This window comes from Corvus moneduloides, chromosome 33 (genome assembly GCF_009650955.1).
Source record: "Corvus moneduloides isolate bCorMon1 chromosome 33, bCorMon1.pri, whole genome shotgun sequence".
In the NCBI taxonomy this organism is placed as follows: domain Eukaryota; kingdom Metazoa; phylum Chordata; class Aves; order Passeriformes; family Corvidae; genus Corvus; species Corvus moneduloides.
Genome location: NC_045508.1, coordinates 417,478 through 438,435, shown reverse-complemented (window position 1 = coordinate 438,435; position 20,958 = coordinate 417,478). Strand labels below are relative to the sequence as shown.

General features: G+C 52.7%; 1 protein-coding gene and 1 long non-coding RNA gene across 2 annotated transcripts in view; both read right to left on the bottom strand.

Moving 5' to 3' along the window:
• The window catches only part of LOC116437155, a 207,828-nt gene extending 191,443 nt beyond the window's left edge, over nucleotides 1–16,385 (bottom strand). Inside the window, exons 1-8 of the mRNA XM_032094749.1 lie at nucleotides 16,267–16,385; nucleotides 16,050–16,129; nucleotides 15,785–15,902; nucleotides 15,403–15,492; nucleotides 14,841–14,945; nucleotides 14,543–14,708; nucleotides 13,903–13,997; nucleotides 10,816–10,971 (exon numbers count right to left, since the gene is read on the bottom strand). Coding sequence (XP_031950640.1) covers nucleotides 10,816–10,971; nucleotides 13,903–13,997; nucleotides 14,543–14,708; nucleotides 14,841–14,945; nucleotides 15,403–15,492; nucleotides 15,785–15,902; nucleotides 16,050–16,072 — 753 coding nt within the window. The 5' untranslated portion in view covers nucleotides 16,073–16,129; nucleotides 16,267–16,385. The remainder of the gene's footprint in view (nucleotides 1–10,815; nucleotides 10,972–13,902; nucleotides 13,998–14,542; nucleotides 14,709–14,840; nucleotides 14,946–15,402; nucleotides 15,493–15,784; nucleotides 15,903–16,049; nucleotides 16,130–16,266) is intronic.
• On the bottom strand, nucleotides 8,568–9,504 carry LOC116437186. The gene is made up of 3 exons (XR_004237207.1): nucleotides 9,359–9,504; nucleotides 8,914–9,075; nucleotides 8,568–8,779 (listed from the first exon to the last, which is right to left on the bottom strand). It is a non-coding gene; the product is annotated as an uncharacterized LOC116437186 (long non-coding RNA).
• Nucleotides 16,386–20,958: the final 4,573 nt, after the last annotated feature.

Sequence of the window (20,958 nt, the reverse complement as noted above, 5' to 3'; positions counted from 1 at the left end):
GGGCCCCTCTCCAAAGCTGCATTTCGGTAGTTTTCATTCCTGCTGCCCCATCTGGACTAGATCCTGCCCGTAATTGGCACCTGAGCCATCCCCATCTGCCGCAGGAAACCGACACCTGCCCTTGTACAGCAACTTCCCAGGGATGGCAGGAATTGGGCAGTGTCTGCACATGCTGCTAAAACTGCTGCACATGACCACTGATAGCACAGAGGTGAAGCAACATCCTGCCCAACAGGATCCTGTAGATACAAAAATGCTGCTAGCGAGGATTTTTTTGTTATTTTCTAAGTCCATGAGAGACTTCTCTCTCACAGAAGAGGCAGCGGAGTTATGTAAACAACTAAACCACCTGCAATCTTGAAAAATCTTGTTTATGGTACAGTGGAAAAATATTTTGACAATGGATCTTTTAGGATTTTAGCCAATCACCCCGAGGGGTGGCTGATCCTTGTCCAATTAGACTATGAAGAAAAAGGTCTATAAAAGAGTTTGTAAAATTAAATAAATCAATCTTGCTGCACAATTCCTGCCTGCTGGATCTTCTCTCCTCCTCCTCCCTACGGCAGTGGGACACGGTGATATACCCTAGGGCCCAGGCCTGTGGTAATACCCTGCTTAATAGCATACAGGGCTGACCAGTTTATGGCTTTAGGGATTGCCTTTTCCAGCCCTTTTACTATGAACTCTTGGTATCTTTTTGCTGTGCCATTTCATCTGGCTCATTAGGGTCCCACTCTGGATCCTGAAGAGGAAGTACATCTTTAACATCCTGCTGTGCTGTTCTGCAATCATCATCAGCCATATCCACAGCTGCCTTTAAAACTTGTTGCTTTTCTGATTCTGTTAAAGTGTCAAGCAGTAACCGAATATCAGTCTAATCAGAATTATGGTGCTTTATCAGAATTTTCAATTTCTTAGCAACCCCTATTGGGTGACTCTGGTAATTCCTGGCCACCTTTTCCCAGGCCTCTAGAAAAGGGGATTTTAACCAATATAAGCATTCCTTCATGATTTACTGCTTCCCTTAAAGGTGCTTGTATAGCTCCTCTAGTTTGTTTTCAGGTCCTTGATGCTACAGGGCCCTGTGGGGAGGATGGTTTCTCCCACTCGCTGTCACTACTGGGTAATGGTGGGTATAGGTTGGTCATTGCTGCTTTCCCAGAGGGAGATGGAGCAGGGAGTGGAGCAGGGTTTGAGGCTGCGGATGATGGTAGCTCTGAATTTGTATCTTCTACCACTCCTCTCCCTCCCCCTCTTTTAGGAGGTGACCTGAGTAATCTAGCATGCCAGCTGATGGCCATTTCATGTCCCTCTCAAGGTTATAAAGCGACCACCATTGTGTACAGAGCTTAATAAGCTCCCTCTTAGTTTCTGTGCCATTATAGTCCACTAGCTTTTTCTAGTGTGTTAAAATACATCTCAAGGGGCTACTTTTGGGAATCTCTACTTTCATTTACCTCTATGCTCAAATTCCTTTTTTTTTTTCTCAACGCTTTTTGATTTTATCCCAATTCTGAAGCTTTACTTCGAAATATTCTGGTACAAAAATATAATGGGCACACTCAGCTTTAAAAATCTCTATTGGTCTCTGTAAAAGCCCAGAAATCCCGTTATCTAGTAACTCAAGTAAACTATCACTCCTGTATCTTTATCAGTCATTAACAAAATCTCAACTGCTGTCACAGTTGCCTTCTGTTCTTTTGGACAACAAAGATAACAAGTTCCCCTCCTAGGTACCTTCCACCCGAATGCTCGTTGAACCCACGGCTCTTGACAAATTACACAGCGAAACACTACCCACAGACTACAGCTGCAACTCTCTCCTGGGCAGGGGAGCTCCTTTTAAATGGGCTTTTGCCTTCCACATCTCCTATTTCTAGGCATATAACTTCACTGCTTAAGAAAAAAGGCTTATTAGTTTCAAAAATCGCTAAAAGGGCAAACTTTGTTAGTCAAAAATAGCAAAAAAAAAGAAAAAAACCCTATATTAATCACTAAAAAAATGTTAGTTTTAAAAATCATTAAAAACCCCAAGCTCATTAGTTTTAAAGTAGTACTAAAAGGTCTGTAAGTTTTAAAATTCACAAAACCCGTGTGTTCATAACACACTTACACACTCTACCACAAAAAAACCAAAACTTCCTCCTTTTTATTCAAATCTAAAAAATCCACACAACACATAAAAACGCACACAACACATTCAAATGGTTCACTCAAAACACTTGTGCAAAATATTAAAACTTCTCTTTTCCTTTTGTACAACTAGAAGTTGTCTCTCCGCTAAAACTTAGTTCTAAACACCAACAATTTCAAACTTACAAAACTCACTGCGGGTCTCTCACGACCCCAGGCAAATATTTCACTGGGGTTTCGTAAAGCCCTGCTGAAAAGTCCAGCTGATACAAAATACAGGGGTTTTTTCTGTGTGTGGGGGGCGGGTGCGTTTGTCGTGGTCTGCGCTGCGCCGCCTCACTCCGCCGCTGAAATGAAAAATTATCAGCATCTCGTTTAAATATCACCCTACATGTTAACAACTTTAAAACTTCATACACTACTAATGAAGTTTTTTTAAAGCAAGCACTCACAATGTTATAAACATATATTATAGTATTGGCTTCTCGCAAAGTATTAAGGTATATATTATATAACGTTAGAAATGCTTTTTGCTGTGTGGATGTAGTTTTCTCTCGTTTTAGCAAGAATGTTAGCAAGTGTGAACAAGTAAGAGAACCTCCAAGGGAGCAGAGGATGAGGCCCAAGGAGCTGCTAATCAACACTTTGTCCAGAGAACAAAAGGGCCCAAAGGCTGCTCCGCCCGGAGAACGGACGACCAGGAGGGTCCGAGAGCCGCTATCACTGCTCTGCCCGGGGGGCAAAGAGGCCCAAAGCTGCAATCAGCCCTGACTGTCTGGAGAATTAAGAGATCCACCCTACCATCGACTCTTACCTAGCGGGCCCAACCCCAAGAATCAAAAGAAATAAAACCGCAAGGCCGAAGACTATGCATGCTCTAAAAAGGCGGAACCAAAGAGTGGCCATGCAGAACAGTTCCTGGAAAAGTTTTAATATGAATAGAGAACAGACAGTAAAAATGGTATGAAAAGGACTCACCTCGAGCATCAGGTGTGCTCTTGGCAGAGCGCCAAGGCACCCAGCCGTTATCCCTTTGCTTTATTTTATGCGTCTCTTATTGACTTTATATTAAACTCTTTAAATTCTAACAGGAGAGTGGACCTCGTTTTTCACAACCCTACATGTTAACAACTTTAAAACTTCATACACTACTAATGAAGTTTTTTTAAAGCAAGCACTCACAATAAAAACTTTAAAAAACGCAGCTCAGAATTACAAACCCAAATCACTCCGCAGGTTGCCAGGGCAACACCGGGTGTAGTTTCAAGCCCCGCGCCGCTTGCTTTTTCAAACACAATTTCAACAATTTTAAACACAATTCCCACTTTCACTCAACAAAACTCTAAATCTTACTACTAACGTTCACACAACTCAAAGCTTACACACACACACACACACACACACAAAAAAAACTAAACAAAACAAACCTTACAAAAGTAGCGCTCTAGGCTTCTCTACTCTCCTAAACAAATATCCTTGCGCTAACCAAATGAAAACTTTAAAATCTTTCACAAAAATACACTACTAACGCACTTCAAATACACACAATTCAAAGAGCATACAACACCAGCTTTCACAAACTAAAACACACGCACACACAACGCTGCTAATCCACAGCTTAAACACACACTTTTTAACACAAAAAGGCACCCGTATATGTTCAACGCATGCGCAGCCTACGTCCACAAAGGAGGGTCCGTGCCTTTTTTGCACAAACAAGTATCTGTAAACCCCAATGCATGCGCAAAACCACAAACCACGATCTAAAATGGAGTCCACGCACAAGCGGCATTCCCAAACCGCAAACCGATGTGCTGGTTTTAAGCCACAAATCAAAACTGGAGCTGGCAGCATTCCTGCAGCTGCTGCTCAAACTCCTCTGCCGCACACCCTGCGTGAACACCGCTCCCCCTCTATGGGAAACAAACCAAACGGTGCTCGCAGCGCTTTTGCAGCCGCCACCCGACCCGCTACCACAGGTTCCGGGCGCCCACTCCCTTCCTCGGGATGTTAAAAAGCAGCGCCCCTGCACTTCTCTCCCCGCTATGGGAGACAAAGGCAGCTCTACTCCCCTTACAGGAGACAGACCTTTGGAGCTGTTACCAGCTGTTACCTCTAAAATTACTATACTTTCCGCAGACATTTACAACCAAACTCTCCCAGGCTTCCGCTTCGCACACGGCATCTTACAAGCTGCCTTCTTTAAGGTACCCTTTAATTTTTATAAACATACCTCTTTGTCCCTGGTTCCAGCAGGTCCTGGTCTTTCCCTGGGCTGTCAGAGGATCAAGGAGCCCCCTCTCCCCAAAATGCTGGGTGGCCTCCTGACAGGGGTCCCTAGACCCCTGGCCCCACGGCCAGATAGAGCAGGGTCCCACCAGAGTTGCCAAAATGATTTACCAAAATATGAATATGAATCTAATATTGATATCCAGGTGAGACAGACAAAAACTCTCTAACAGTTTAGAGTTAGAAAGTGCATGTTTTATTTGGTGCCAGGCACTGTGTGGGATAGCTCCCTAAGACACAAGGCCCCGATCCAAGCAAACACAAAGCTTTTTATTTACAAAAATTATGAATATCCAAAATACAAATGCATATTCATAACATTAACACCTCCCATTCTCTGCTTCATATGGAAATGAGCTTAAATGTCATTAAGCATGTATAGTGTGTGTTCGGAATTGAGTCAGTGGTCTCGAATTGGGTCAGTGGTCCAAAATAAATGAAGTAAGCTCATCTTCTGCATTTTGACCTTTTCGCCTCTCTGAACTTTAACAATCCTAATTACTTTAGTGACCTCTAAGTTTCCTCTTGCTTGACTTTTGAATAGGTTCCCACAGAGGAAGGAAATTGGTAATTGTCCTTGTTCCCTACACCAACTTATCAATGTTTCTATTCCTCATTCTAAGCGCAGCTAAGCAAACATGCAAATGACAGATCATCAGTTATTCAGTAATCAGTTAGTAACATATTGAAAACTGTTTCAGGTCCAGCTCTCTTAACTATTTTAATTAACTCTAGCTGGGCCCTAATTCCTTCCTACTCTAACTAATTTCAACACAGCCTATAACTAAAATCTTTATGTTTCTTTTAAATTTATGTTTCAGTTAAGCTTCCCAGATTCTCCGCAGTGGGAGAGCCAGATGTATTCTCTTTAACCTCGGCATGGGATCCCTCCTGAGCCGTCACAGTTTCATAAATCACTCTCCAGGAGGGAAGCATATTTGCAACCGCCTTATCCCCTTTTGTCTCACAATTCCATAACTTGACTCCCACTTCGTCCCACAGTTCTTTAGTAAATATTGTAGCCGGGGTAACCCCGGGCAGCTTGGCCGCTGTCCATTTCAGCATGACTTTTAAGTCATGCGAAGACAAAAGTTTGTCATGCTTATCTAGTTACCTAGTCAGGACTTCAAATACGTCTCTTTCTTGGGCAGACATTCCGTCACCTGTGTTCCCTGCAGCTCACCTCCTTATCCTGGAGGGATTCTCTGCCAGCCAGCTCCTGCTTCCTCGTCAGCAGCACTTAGGTTCTGCGGGGCTCACCGTTGGCCACTCAGATTAGGCAGATCTTTGCTTCCTCACATGGCAGCACCATTTGACGGCGATTGAGAGACAGGACACAGCTTGATGCAAGCAAAAGACGATTTATTGTTTCTACAGCATGGCTTATATACTGTTTCTATTACCTTAGTGAAAACTGCAATATCCATGTTTCCTAGCAACATTGATTAAGCACCACCGTGCATGATTTCCTTTAAACAAGACACAATGTAATATATAGCATTCCTTCTACTTTCTTCAAGTCCTTGTTTGCTGTTCCCAGGGCTTGTGGCCCACTAAGGTTAAAATGTCCACATTGCTAATCAACTCTGCAGAACTTTCTGTTCGACTTCCCAACTGTCTCTCCATACTCCAGCCCCTCTCACTCGAGATCCCCATACCACCCCCAATCCCAAGCTCATTCCTTATTGGAGCGGCATGGCGTGGGGCCCTTGTCCCAGGGACCTGAGCCCACCTGTCCCTGTGTGCTGAGACCAGCCGAGAACTGCGTGGGGAGAGCAGCTCGGGTTCCGAGCACACCCAATTGTGTGATTGGAGATTTCCAATGGAGTGGGAAAGGCAGCACAGGAGCTGATAACTGGGACAGGAACAAACTCTGAGGGGAGTGGGCAAAGAGGGAAGCAGCCAAAGCAATGGTGCAAGGACTTGCTGTGGCCATGGCAGTGTTAAGGAACCGATCCAGTGTGAGCTTGTTGAGTCTCGCTGGGAGAACCTCCAAGGGCACAGATTTTAGCTGCTGGGACTGGAGCCCCCTCAGAGCGGCGGCAGCTCCAGTGACCCAACGCGTCCCTGCTCCCACAGTCACACCAGGTTTCCTCACTGCTTCAAGCCCAGGTTTGCCATGGCCGAGTCTCAGATGTCTTGTTCCACAAAGCCATTTATTCATGGTGCAGTAACACAGAAACAGCTCGAGCTGCTGCATCTGAGCAGAACCCCAAACAAAGCACCCCAAGGCTCTTGTCATGTTTCTCACCATTTTCCCTTTTTTCCTCACATTTCCCACCTTTTTCCCCTCAAGTTTCCCACCACTTTTCCTCTCACATTTCCCCCCTTCTGTCCTCTCAATATTTGCCATCAATTTTTCCCTCACGTTTCCTGCATTTTTCCTCTTATGTTTCTGTCATAGGTTAGCAAGCATAGTCCCGGAGGTGATGTCCTTGCTAAGGGGTGCTTACTGCTTCCTCTATGACCTGATAGAACCTATCAGCTGGCCAGTTTGAATATGGACAATTCTCTAATCCACTTAAAGTTGTGACTGCCTCTGTGATCCACACTTAAGAATAGACAAACTCCCCCCAAGCTCTCTCTCGTTTCCGGCGCTGGGACAGGTGGCTGCGGGCCCTGTGTGGGGGCCAGCGGGCCCGGGCCAGGCCCTGCTTGGGCCAGGCCGGGCCGGGCCACGGCCATCCTGAAGCCATGGGCCTGTTCCATCCATGGACCCCCCCCCCCCCCCCCCACTGCCTTGCCGTGGGCAGCCAGAGTGGCTCGGCTCTCCCCCCTCTCCACTTCGATGAGAAAAATTCCAGCTGCAAGGCTGAGGTGAGATTAACCCTTTTATTGCTGTGAAGAGCTGAAAACCTGAGGGAAGAGAAAGAGGAGATGCTTAAAGCTGAAAGTCTGTTGTGAAGCTATGATATATCAGAGTATCCTGTTGTAATTTCATGAAGATCTGGGGGGTGGAGTGTTCAGCTCGTAAGCAAAAGCACCTGCGCTGAGATAGGCAGATGCTGACGCAGCTGTAATTTCATGAGAAGTTTGAACAGGGAGAGATGAACCAGATGAGGACTTTTGCTCCAAACGGGAAAGGAGAAACCCTCAGTCCCTAGAGATGCTCCCACAGATAGTCCTAAAGATGAAGATGAGGAAGACCCTTTGCTCCCAGGGAAGGAGAAGGGCCTCTCTTTTTGTTTCTGAATGGCTCAACCTTAAAATTGTACCCCAAAAACTTCAAGAGTGGACCCTCGAAAGCAGTTGTGGGCAAAGCTGCAAGTCGGGGGAAGGGACTCACATGTGAGCAGAGAGACTCCTCTTCCTAAATGGACTGAACAATATTTGGAAGTGGGTGGCTCTCTCGTTGTGATGATGTTTTCATAGCACGAGCAAGAAGAGACTTCTCTTTCTAAATGGACTGAACAAGGTTATTATGGAAGTGGTAATAGACTGAACATCTTAAGGGTTGTCTTTTTACATTGTCAGTGGGAGAAGGGAGGAAGGTGGGGGGAGGAGGAGAGTTCTGAAGGTGGTATAATTTTTTTTTTCTTTTAGGTCTGTTAATAAACTTCTTTATATTCTTTCAAGTTTGGTGCCTGCTTTGCATTTCTCCTAATTCTTATCTCACAGCAGATAAACAGTAATGAGTATTTTGGACCAAACCACTACACTACATTGGTGTTTCCACCCGGTTACGAACTGATCCCGCTACAGTTTTGCCCTCATTTTTCCTCCTCACATTTCCCTTTTCTCCCCTCATGTTTCCCACCACTTTTTCCCCACACGTTCCCCACCATTTTCTCCCCTCACATTCCCCACCACTTTCTCCCCTCATGTTTCCTGACCTTTTGTCCCCTCACATTTCCCACCCTTTCCACCTCACATTTCCCACCCTCAATTCTCGCTTTTCCCCCCAAGTCTCTCTGCTAGCTTTAACATAATTGCTTCCATATTGCTTCAAAAATGGTGCACTATACTCATAGATAGAGCTGTGTGCTGCAGTCATTATCTTTCTGTAATCGATTTCAATAGATTATTGATTTTATTTGAAAAGCTAATCTATATCTATAGCTTATATATATAATATATATTCATAGTATATATAATTTGTATACATGATATAAATATAATTTGTATGTATTATTTACTCATAATTTTGTATCTATATATTTAAAAATATATAATTTATACATATTGTTTACTTATAGAAATTATATATATAGGGTAATTAACTTTCTAGAACTATATACAGTTTGGACAGGTCTGTGGCTGGGCTTGGATCCAGGCACACCGAGTCCTCTCGCAGGATTTTAGGCAGGCGGGTCTGAGCGCCCAGGATCCTTCTCTCTGGCCCGCAGTAGTTCAAGTTCTGTGACAGAAGCAGAGCCCACATGAGCCCCGTGTCTGCACAGAAGGGGCCATCGCAAGGCCCGAGAAGACGAGCAGATGCATCGGGGTGATGCGGCCGTGCGCAGGGATGCAGCCCACCACAGCTTCTCTTACCTTTCTGCTGACAGATGAACTTGAAGTGGGCACAGAGAGCATCCAGAGCCATAAAGTGGTCTCTTCTCTCTTGAGCGACTTGAATGGATGTGCCAGCAGCTTCCCCAGGCCTGGGATCTGGATCTCTCCACAGGCAGCACCTCTGTCCTCATTTTGACCAGGCTGGGGGAGGCAGGCAGAAGAGCAGAAGGGCTGAGGGCTGGCAGCTGAGCCATTTGGCAGGAGCCAGGAGGGGACTGGCCATGACCCTGGGCTTATTCTAGACCACCTCACGCCATGCTCAGGGGCTGGGGGGAATGGGTCCCTCCTGGTCAGGGCAATGGCAGAGTCAGCAGTCATGGAAATGCCGGCTTGCGCTTTGAGAAGGACCTTAGAAAGCCAGGGCATCCTTTCCACACCTGATCATTCAGCAGGTGTTTGAGTTTGTGTCCCTGCCAAGCCTTACATCAAGGTCCCTCTCTGCTCAGAGGCACCAGCAGCACAGTGCACGCAGGGAGAATCCTGATCTTCGCTGCTTCCTTGGAGACGTCAGGACCTGGCTGGTCTGAGCTGCCAGGGAATGGATGGCGGGATCCTTGTCTCCTGCTTTCAGTATGTCAAGTTCTATGACAGAAAGAGAGCCCAGATGAGCCCCCGTGTGTGCAGAGACGCCTCAGCTCCCCCGAGCCCTGGCTTCCCACTCACCCCAGAGCACCTCAGCCACGGTGTCCTCACTCTGCTCTGTCAGGTGCCGTGCAGCCAGCCCTGGGCACAGAGCTCCGTCAGCCCCTGCTCCCCAGCGTGCTCCCAGCAGCATGGCCCCCGGCCCTGCCTGACCCCCTCAGCAGCCCAGGGGTGGCACTGGCAAGGTGGCCACCAAAGCCACCTGTGTTGGCAGGGGGGCACAGGGAGGCCGAGGCCCTGCCCGTGTCAGCCCCAGGGCTGGGGGGACGGGGCCAGGCTGCCCAAAGAGGGACCCTGGGGGCTGGGACTCACCAATGAACCTGAGGGCCGCCTCTCGCATGGGGGCCTGAGGGCTCCGCAGGTAGGGCTGGCTGTCCCACACAAACTGTTCGGCCCTGCTGCTGTCCTTGGCCAACTGCAGGGAGCACAAGGCTGTGGGCATTACTCAGAGGGCCCCAGCTGGTCAGATCAGCCCCTCCTGCCAGCACCCCCATGGCTCAGAGCCCTCCCTCATGCTGGGGGAAGGAAGGGAACATGGGCCTAGAGGAGACTCCTGTTCCCGAGACAGGAGCAAGGCTGCAGCTCCAGGCTGGGCGCTCTGGGCCGCAACAGCCCTGGGGAATCCCAGCTGCAGAGCTCACAGCTCCAGCACGGTGTTGTGGGCAGCCCTCGTCCAGCCTGGGTCTCGTCCTCACCAAGCACTTGCCCATCCTCCACGTCTGCTCCGCCTGTGCCAGCTGCTTGAGCTCTTTCCACTTGAGGAGCTTTGCTATAGCCAGAATGGCTTCTGCAGACGCCTGTGGGACAGAAGCTAGGAGGTGGCACCAGAGCCTGCCTGTGGAAGGAGACCTGGGCTTTGTTCCTGGGGTGACCGCGCCCTTAGGAAGTTGGGACATGCCCTCGCCAAAGTGCCCAGGGGTCTCTTGGGGACAGGCCTAGGCAGCAGGGATTGAGGTGCAAAGCCCTGCAGGGACACCTGTGGGGACAGCTGAGAAGCCTTTGGGGACACACGTGTCCAGGCCTCGGTGGTGCTGGGCTGCTGCCGAGCCCTGCTGGAGCAGGCAGGGCAGAGATGGAAATGGCCGTGCCAGCTTGTCTGGCCCTGCTGGCGCTGGTTCCCAGGGGCTGTGCTGGGGGAACGCTGCCCGCTGCCAGCAGCCCTTGCCCTGCTGCTCGGGACCCCCCCAGGGGGTGTCAGCCACGCCTCTCTTGGTCAGTGCTCAGCCTGGACATGGGTACCTTGGCCACGCTGGGGGCCTGGTCACTCATGTGAAGGAAGAGTTGGACCAGGGCTTTCCAGGCATATTTCTTCATCACCGCCTTGTCCTTCCAGTCTGTTTTGCCCAGCAGGTCTCTGAAGAGGCGGATGGAGTGCTCCCGCACAAAGTCTTCCTCCTGGTAGGAAGGAGGAAAGGTGAGCTCCGCACACAGCGGCTCCCTGCCCGCGGCCAGGAGGGGCTGAGCTGAGGTGCCTGAGGTGAGGGGCGATGCTGCGGGCTCACAGCCCAGAGTAGGCAGGATCAGCGCTGGGCTGCAAGGCCCAGAATCCATCCCAGGGGAGCCCAGAGAGCGGGGCCTGCTCCCAGTGCTACTTGCAGGGCTGGGCTGCAGGGCAGCTGTCATTGCCCAGGGCCCTGCTGCGGGGCTCAGGCTCCCACATCAGCCTTACCGCGTCAAAGAGGTGCCAGAGCTTCGGCACCACTTTCACAGCCATGGTGCTGGCCTCTACCTCCTTCAGGTGCCCCAGCACATTTCGGACAATGTCCATGACCATCAGTGAAACGTCCCCAGACCGATGCCACAGGAATTTCAGCAACTCGGACAGGAGGCCCTTCATTTTTCTTGCCTGTATGAAATACAGTTTCCATTCCATGAGAACTTCTGTGCCTGGTCAGCTCCCCAGGCAGCCTCCAGGCCATCCCATGGCAGGCAGGGCGTTTGGAGCAGTCACCCCAGCACCTGACTCGCAGCCCAGGCCAAGCCACCACCTTCCCCGAGGCCTCGGAGTCCAGGTGCCACATGTCTGCCCCTGAGAGCAGCCTGCTCACCGTCTTGGCTCTCTCCGACAGTGTCACAAGGGCCCTGAGCACCAGAGAGACCATTTCTATTATTGGACACCTCAGAAGATTCAGGTCTTTGTACAGTAGACCCAGTTCCTGTTCTTGTACATCATCAGAGGCCAGCATCTGGAAGGAAGCGGCAGAGAGCCCGGGCAGAGCTGGCAGGGCTGTCCTGGCTCAGCTCCCGCTTCCCACCGGCAGCGGAGGGCAAGGGCACATGGGCTTTTCCTGATGACTCACAGCCAAGAAAGCGAGGCAGGACTTCTCCTGCTGTGTGAAGATGTCCTTATGCTGGTCCTGCAGTTGGATGTGCAACTCCCTCAAAACCTTCTCCAGAGTCCGACGCACAGAGAACATTGCCTTCCACAGATGATAGACTTCATCGCTGCAAGGCAGAGCACTGTCAGCAGGGCTGCCTCGGCCACTGCAGTGTGGCCTGGGCCAGCCCTGCAGGACTTGGGGTGCGCAGGGGCCCAGCCTGGGCAGGTGGACATGGCTGATGGGGTGTTCCCGGTGGGACTGGGAGCAGCGTGCTGGCTCTGGGCTGGCCCAGCCAGCTTTGGCTGCTGTGGGCCTTGGCTGAGCATGGTGGGATGGAGGGCCCCGCTTGCTTTGGGGGGTGCTGCAGTGTTCTTGTGTCTGGCAGCCAGAGAGTCTCGGGGTCCCTCTCCCCAGGGAACAAGCCCTCCAGGCAGTCAGGGCCAGTACCAGGATATTGGCGCGACCTCCACAGCTGTTGTGACGACTCGCCGAGGCCACTTACTGGCCATCAGGACAAGCAGCATGGGAAAGCTGTGAGCAGTTGCTGCATTTGTTTCATCACAGTACTCAAAGATGTGTCTCACAATTTTTGGCACCTGGAGGGAAGACAGGTGAGGGTGGTGCTGTCACTGCAGTGCAGCCTTGTCCTGGCCTGTCCTTCCCATCCCTCAGTCAGGACTTAAAGAACGCAGATAACTTGTCTCAAAGCACTGCCAAAGAAGGAAGTTCGCAGAAGATGAGCCACCCCAGCAGGCGCAGATGGCAAACAGGAAGGCATTAATTCCAGCCCTGAATGGAGGTTTGGAATTAGCACACTGGACAAAATGGCACTTTGCAGACTGTGGGAAAAGCACAGACAGCAACAACAGCAAGACGCCACGTCTGGTGAGACACAGCTGGGTAAACTGTCTGGATAAAAATTCCCACTGTGGCAAAAGGAAGCAACTGCTTACACACAGGCCAACCCAAGTTGTGCCAACAGCACAGACGCCTTGAGGATACCTGCACCTCGGACAGATAAAAGAGGTACCTCGAGGACACTTGGGGATCCCCAATGAAGAAGATCAAAAGAAGGGCCAGGGGGACGCTGCAGGGACCCATGTGCAGGTGACGATCTTTCTATGTAATGCATGTGTGTGTGTGTGTCTCTCCCTCTTTCTCATTCCTCCTCTCTCTCTATGTCCCATTTACTCTTAAATGAAATCCGTACTGTTGGCGTTGGCATATGGTCTTGTTTGCACCTTAATTTTGGCCGAGGAATTTTTAAATGACCAGATCCTACCATTATTTGGGTGTCAGAAGTGGGATCCTAACACCCTCTCCGCTGCTTCAAGGTGGTTTTGGGCACCCCCCAATCCTGGCTTTGGGAGGGAGGAAGGGAGGCAGGAACCTGACAGGGCTCAAGGGCGGAGCAATCCAGCCACAGGCCACTTACATCCATCAGCCACAGCTGAGGGGATTCCATGGCCACCTCCAGAAACTCCATTGGCACTTTCTTGTCCAGGAGGCTGGAGCATCCCAGTATCTCAATGGCCGCAAGGACGATGCCCGTCCTCTCAGCTGGCCTGAGGTATCTGCCAAAGGCCTGTGGCAGGAAGGAAGGGAGTGGAGGCCAGTGCCAGCCAGTGCCCAAAGGGTTCTGCTCGGCTGGGCAGCACGAGCAGCCCTGGCCAGAGGTGCCGGGCAGTGCTGGCGGCAGTGGCCGCAGGAAAGCTGGCAGCAGTGCCCACAGTCCCTATGCAGGGGAGGATGAGGAGGGCCCCATGACAAGGAGGAGGGCTGGGCTCTCAGGCATGGGGCACGGGCCCTACAGAGAGCCAGGGCTCGCTGGTGGCCAGCAGGGCTGGAGCTGCTGCTGCTGCTGCTGGACACTGCAGTGTTACACTCGGGGACAGCGGGAAGCCTCTCGCCAGGGACAGCCCCGCTGATTCTGCACCCCTTTGTGCACACCAATCCCCTGCTGATGCCACGGATGAGAGGCCCAGCAAGGGGGAGGGCTGGTCACCTGAACTCTCCAGGTGCTGGGCGTATCCAGCAGGGAGGTGATCTCAGATTGCCAGTATGCTGGGAGCTGGGCACGAACCGCTGGCGGTGTGGCACCTAAAGAGAGGGAAAACACCAATGTGTGGCTGAGACACAGCCGCTGTGCCAGCAGCCGACCCAACCCTGGCAAGCGTCGGGATGCAGGAATGGCTTGGGAGCAGTCGGTCACGGGAGGAGGTGGTGGGCACTGGTGGAAAGGGGGAGCTGCCTCCAGTGTCCGTACCCAGTGAAGCTGGCCTGGGAAGCTCCGAGCCCCTGGAGCTCCGCATGCAGCTCCCAGTTATACCGTGGCTGCAGTACTGCTCAGGGGGAAGGGCTTGCGGGGCTGGAGGGTGGCAGGGCAGGACACGAGCTCTCCAGGGGACATGGGGAAGGGGCGGATTGGGGCTGAGTCCTGTGTGGAGGAGCAGCTCGGCTACACGGGAGCATCAAGAGCCTGGCAGAGAGTGAGGGGCAGGAGCAGAGGTGACAGCAGCTCTGGGGACATGGTGCCACCTGCACCAAGCACAACAAGGAGCCTTCGCAAGACCCAGGAAGACAAGCAGCTGTATCTGGGCATGTGGCGGTGCACGGGGGATGCCGCCCACCACAGCTTCTCTTACATTTCTGCTCAGAGAGGAATGTGAAGAGGAAGCAGAGAATATCCAGTGCCATCAAGCTGGATTCTTCTTTCCTGAATAACTTGAAAAACAGATGGCCCAGCAGCTTCCCGAGGACTGGGATCCGGACGTGTGTGCTGGCAGCACCGCTGTCCTCAGTTTGGCCAGCCTGGGGGAGGCAGGCAGAAGAGCAGAAGGTCTGAGGGTGGGCAGCTGAGGCCTTGCAGGCACCTTGGAGTTGTGGCTGTGCCAGGGCACAGGGATGGGGAGATGGCCTGGCTGGAGGGTGGCCGGTCCTTACCTGCACAGTGGAGGAGTCGGCCAGCAAATGGCTCAGCAGCCTGATCCTGCCCATGACCCTCTCCTGCACAGCCACGGTGTCATAAAGGCAGTAGTGCAGCAGAACCTGGGAAGAGAGAAGCTGCAGGTGAGCCCCGTGAGCAGACGCCCACTCCAGCAGCAGCAGTGGCAGGGCCGCGCTCATGAGACACACTTGCACCGTCCCTCCAGACTTCCTGTGCCCTCAGGCAGAGCTTTCAGGGGGGATCCTGGGGGCCCTGGGGGCCCTGGCAGGCCTGGCCCAAAGGCCCCAGGCAAAGCTGGTGGGCAGCAAGGAAGGCAGGGGCTGCCCTCTGCTCCTTGTGCTCCAGCAGCGCCTGGGGCCAGCCTCTGCTTCCCTGGGCCAGCTGGGCAGCCTCCCCGCAGTGCGCTCTTGCCTGCACAGCACTGCGGGAGTGTCCTGGTTCTGGCCGGGACAGGGTTCATTTGGCAGGAGCCAGGACAAGACTGGACACAAGCCCGGGCTCCTTCCCCTCCTAAGTGAGGAACAGTCCTTTGAGCCCCACTCTGTGCACAGGCCAGACCTCCAAGATGTCCTGCAGCATCTTGCTGGTTTTGGAGGCAGGAGAGCTGAACACCATCACCTCCAGCATGGTGTCCATGGCATGCAGGGTCTGCAAGGACGACAGAGAGCAGTGGCTGTGATTCTGCTGTCCCTCCCACTCCCAGGAGACTGATCTGAAGTGCCAGTGTGACGGGAGGGACACAGGAGCAGGCCGTGTGCTGGGGGGCAGAGCAGCCGGCATTGCCGGAGGTGGCTGGAGCCTGGCAAGGCATGAAGGGATGAGGGTAGGAAAACGAAGCCGCGACCATGGCCTGCCTTGGATCTTTGGTCCTTAGGCAGCACGAGGTGGTCGGGAGCAGCCTGGGCAGACTGGATGCTCCTCCAGTTCACCCAGCACTTACCTGAGAATACAGAGACGCTTCCCGGCTCCACATTTCTCCGCTTGGGGGAAGGAAAAAGATGCTGTCGAAGCAGAGTCTTAAGAGTTTTCTTCTGTTCTTCAGCACCGTCCCCAGCGTGCTGCAAAGAGAGAGGGGCCCAGCTGGCCACTGGTGCTGGGAGCAGTGTCTCAAGGTCTCCTGCAGCACTGGGGCTGGGCTTCCAGGAGGGATGGGCAGGTGGGCACAGAGTGCTGGGCAGGGGTCTGCAGGTGTGATGGGCCGGTACCTCAGTCCGGCAATAGCGAGCATGGCCAGCCGCCGCACCTCCGTGCAAATCTCGTACTTGGGCTCCAATTGCAGCAGCACCTGCAGAGCACAGCTGGGCTGCAACCTGGCAGCTGCCAGCACCCAGAGCCACCAGAGCCTTGCCCTGCCCACGCACTGCCCTCACCGGCTGCTGAGGCTCCTTGCTCCCTTCCCCAGATTGCCGGGTGCCCCCTCACCTGGATCTTCTCTCCCAGCTTGTATTTGTGGCAGAAATCACCCAGGTCCTGGAAGAAACCACAGTCCCTGGCATTTCTGCACAGGATACAGATGCTGTCAAGGAACTTGAGCTTCAGGTCCTCGTTGTGCAGCTGCGGAACAGAGAAAACAGGGCAGCATGAAGCAAGGACACCCCTCCAGTAGGACCAGAGCCCTTAGGGTGCAGTGCCCTGTGGGAGCAGCTGCTCTGCAGAGCCAGCACCGCTGGCCGGGCACAGCCGCTGTCCAGCAGGCCGTGGGTACCTGGTCGGGGCTGCTGGCAAAGGCCTGGATGAAGTCCATGGCTTCCTGTCCATACACAGCCTCTAATGGAGAGGGAGAGAAGAGAGAGCTGAAGAGGGTGTGGTGAGAGGAGATAGCAGAGGAAGGAGATCTTCCCTCTGCCCAGCCTCTGCCTGCTCCCCTGGCACAGCCTTCCTGTGCAGCTCCCGACTGGAGGATGCCCATCAGAGGAGCTGCCCTGCTGGAGCACACCATGGCAGGGCAATGCCCAGTGCCCCGGGCTGAGGAGCGCTCTGGCAGATGAGAGGGACACATCCAGCATCCCACAGCACCACTGCCTCTTGCCAGCCACTGACCCTCACTGCCCACGCCCCAGAGCAGCAGCTGGGGCCCCCCTCTGCTCTCCCTCCTCCTCGGCACAGGCTGTGCCGGGGCTGGTGTCCTGCCCCGAGCAGCTCTGGCACTCCGGCATCACTCCCACCCCTGTGATCCCCATCTGCCCGTGTGCCAGGGAAACCTGATCCCAGCCCTGCCCAGTCCCACAGGGCCCCTCACTCACTGGGCTGCAATGGCTGCACCGTGGTCACCTCGGTGGGCTCTGCTGCAGAGCTGCTCTCCTGAGGAGCCACATTCTCTGCCCAGGCCACCCTGGGCCGTCTTGGGGGTCTCTTCTCCATTCTACTGAATAGGAGAATGAGATGAGTACAAGGCAAGGGGCAGAAGGTTTGGTTTAATACCTTACTCCCTGCTGCAGGGCAAGACGTGAGCTAAAACCAGCAGGCTTCTCGCCAGCTGTGTGCTCCCGTCCTGTCCCGTCGCTGTCCTGCCGGACACTGCAGGCTGGGCGCTGGTTCCACGTCAACAAACCCTTCCAGCTGTTGCTAGGGGCAGGTGGCGGGTCACAGGGGGCCCTTTGTGACACCCCAGTTCCCCCACTGTGGTGCTCCCACTGAAACACTCCAAATCATGCACTGCTCCCTTCTCGCACTCCCCCTCCCCTTTCCCCTGCAGCAGGATGGAGAGGAGAACTGCAGGCTAAAAAGTGAAAGGTCACAGGTTGAGTTATGAACAATTGACTAAAACCAGCAATGAAAGAAAGCGAGAGCCCTGAGCTGCCAAACCTTATGGATGACAAAGGAGAGCAAGGCCTGTGATGACAGTGAGGGGGATGGGCCCAGAGGACACCCAGCATGAGTGGATGCATCCAGAGGAAAAGCGAGACTTGTGGGCAGTAAATATGATGGGAGAAGAGGGCTGGACCAGGAGGAGAGAAAACAGTGGGAAATGTAAGGGAAAAAGGGGGCGTGAAACCATGAGGGGAAAAGGGTCTGGAAATGTGAGGTAAAAAATGGGAAACATGAGGGGAAAAAAGGGTGGGAAATGGGAGAGGAAAACTTGGCAGGAAATGTGAGGGTAAAACTGGCGGGGAATATGAGGGGAGGAAAGAGCAGGAACATGAGGGGAAATAATGGTAGGAAAGGTAGGGGAAAAAAGGTTGGGAAAAGTGAGGGGAAAAGAGATAATGGTGGGACAAATGACATGAGCCCAGCTGTCCTATGTTTGGAGTCCTGATCGGATGTAGCAGCTCGCCCTGTGTTACTGCACCATGAATAAATGGCTTTGTGGAACAAGACATCTGAGACTGCCATGGCAAACCTGGGGTTGATGCAGTGAGGAAACCTGGTTTGACTGTGTGAGTGGGGGCTGTGGGGACTCAAGTTGGGATGCGTGGAGTGTGGAGGGATTCCTTGTGGAATACAGGATACCCCAGGAGAGCTTGGGCATCTCAAGGCTGTTGCAGAAAGTACCCCTGACAGGGCCTCAGGCTGAAAAACAGGCTCTCAAGGCACCTGCTAGCTGGCAGCCTTGAACAGCCTTGGGAAAAGGTATACACTGGTCAGCTTCCCCCGCTGCTTCGAGGCTTTCTCATGGGAAAGGGGCGTGAACTTTGGAAAAAAGTATAACTTGGTGTAACCGAATAATAGAAGGGGAGCACAATGCTCAATCGTATCGGTGTTCGTATCGTGACTCTGGCTGGATTCCCCTGCTCCTGGGACCCCCCCCCCCCTACTCCCCGCTACAGTGGAGTCACTGGAGCCGCTGCTGTTGAATATGCTCCAGTCCCAGCAGTCAATATCTGTGGCCTTGGGAGTTCTCCCAGAGAGGCTCTGCAATGTCACACAGGATTGTTCCTTAACACTGCCATGGCCACAGCAAGTCCTTGTGCTGCTTAGGTTTTAACTTCTATGTTTTTCAAGTCCTGTACTGCCTAGTGTGTAACTCTGAAGTTTCTTGTAGCTTAATTTCTGCTCTCTCATGCTAGGTAGAACATAACAAAGTCTCTCCAGGCCTTCTCTTCCAAGGACTCCCAGACTGTCCTAGGCCGAAAATGTGTAAACCAACATCTTAAGAGGGGGGTGAGCTTGAGGGAAATTACATAATTAACTGAAGTTTTAATTGGAGAATTAACCCTGTGATATTCAAATCGGCCAATCTTATAAAAGTGTAGTAAGCACTAGTGACTCATCGTCCAGCTTGGGGTCCATTTTGAGCAGTAGCCGCTGGCTCCCCAGGGTGTACTTTTGAAGGCCTTTCAAATAAATGCCTATCTTTATTCGCTTATTCTAGTCTAGTCTCTGTTTTTAGGTGGGCCTCTCAAGGCATCACTTGCACCATTGCTTTGGGTGGTTCCCTCTTTGCCCACTCCCCTCAGAATTTGTTCCTTGCCCCAGTTATCAGCTCCTGTTGTGCCTTTGCCACCCCGCTGGAAATCTCCGTGTCCAATCGTGTGTTCCTGGAAGTCCAGCTGCTCTCCCCATGCAGTTCTCGGGTGGTGCCAGCACGCAGAGCTTCGCTCGTGCGCTGTTGGCTCTGGCGGGTCCACACCACTGACCCTGACCTGGAGAATCCAAAAGCCGTGTCACATTCCTATCACCTTGCTTCCCACGGAAGGGAACGGCCTCTTGGCAAGAACTGATGGGAGGAAACGGACTACAGTGGGGCGATGGAAAATCCTAGAGTTTATTCTTGCCAAGGGATTTCAGTAACAGTGAGAAGGCAGAAAGGCGGCTGGGCTGAGCAGGGCTCTCGTGTGGGAGATGAGGCAGAAGAGGAAGGTGCGTGGCCAAGGGCAGCGAGGTTGGGGAATGCGGGAGGGACATGGAGATGCTGCTGGAGTTGACTGTGTGGGTGGGGCGTGGCGTGGCTGGAGTGGCCGTGGTGTGAGAATGGGCGCGGCCTCTCTCTGTCGCCTGGCATGGCGGTGTGGCGCAGGTCCTCCCCCCGGTAGGCGGCGCTACCCATCCTGCCCGGCGCGCTGCTGCCCCCCAGGGGAGGGAGCGGAGGAGCCGCGGTAAAATGTCCGCAGGGAGCGGGCAGGGTCAGGGGATTGGGGTGGTTTTGGGGGGCATTGGGGGAGCCTGGTACGTCCCAGGGGGGTTCTGAGGGGGAGCTTGGGGTGGGGAGCTGGAGAAGGGGGCGTTTGGGGTGGGAACAGCAGGATTTGCTGGGGTTTGGGGGACAGGAGAGGGCGGGAGGAGAGAAATTTTGGACTTGGGGTAGAAATGGAGGATTTGGGGTACAGGGAGGGGATTGGAGCGGGAAACATGGGATTTGGAGTGGGAATGGGGATTTTGGGGTGAGAAGGGAGGATTTTGGCATGGGGAGGAATTTGGGGGAATTGGAGGGATTTGGGGGTTTTAGGACAAGAGGTGGGATTTGGCATGGAAATCAGGGATTTTGGGGTATAGGAGGGGATTTGGGTGCAAGGAGAGAAGGTGTGGGGTAAAAGAGGAAATCTGAGGTGGGGCCAGGGGAATTTTGGACAGGTATGGCAGATTTGGGTTGGGAATGGGGGGATTTGGGATGCAGGGAGGAGAATTTGGGGTGAGATTTGGGGCAGGAATTTGGGGAAAAACAAGAATTTGGGTCTAGAGAGGGATTTGGGGTTAAAAAGATGGATTTGGGGTAGAAGGGGAATTTGGGGTGGCATCAGGGGATTTGGGGTGGAATGAGGAATTTTAGTGTGAGAAGGGGAAATTTGGGGTGCAGGTGAGGAAAGGGCAGTCAATAGCTAACTCATGTAAGCACAGTTAACTATTGGGAGACAGCAAATGTTACTTCAGACAGCAGATGTTAATTACAAAACCTAAGAAACCAAATTCACCGTAATCTTGTCAAGACAGAGGGGACAAGGATTATCCCAGAGACCGCTGAATCATTCCTCAAAGGACTACTCATGCCCAGGGAGAAAGGTGAAAAGTGCACTGTGAGGATGACTACTGGCCTTCATCAGAGAGACCCCCGAGGAAGAAGAGGAGCCTTCCTCAGCGCGACCACCAGGACACGCAGCGCATGCATGACCCATATGCTAATGATACTAATGACTTCTGAGAAATAATTTGTATAACCACACCTGTCCAAGGAAAGTG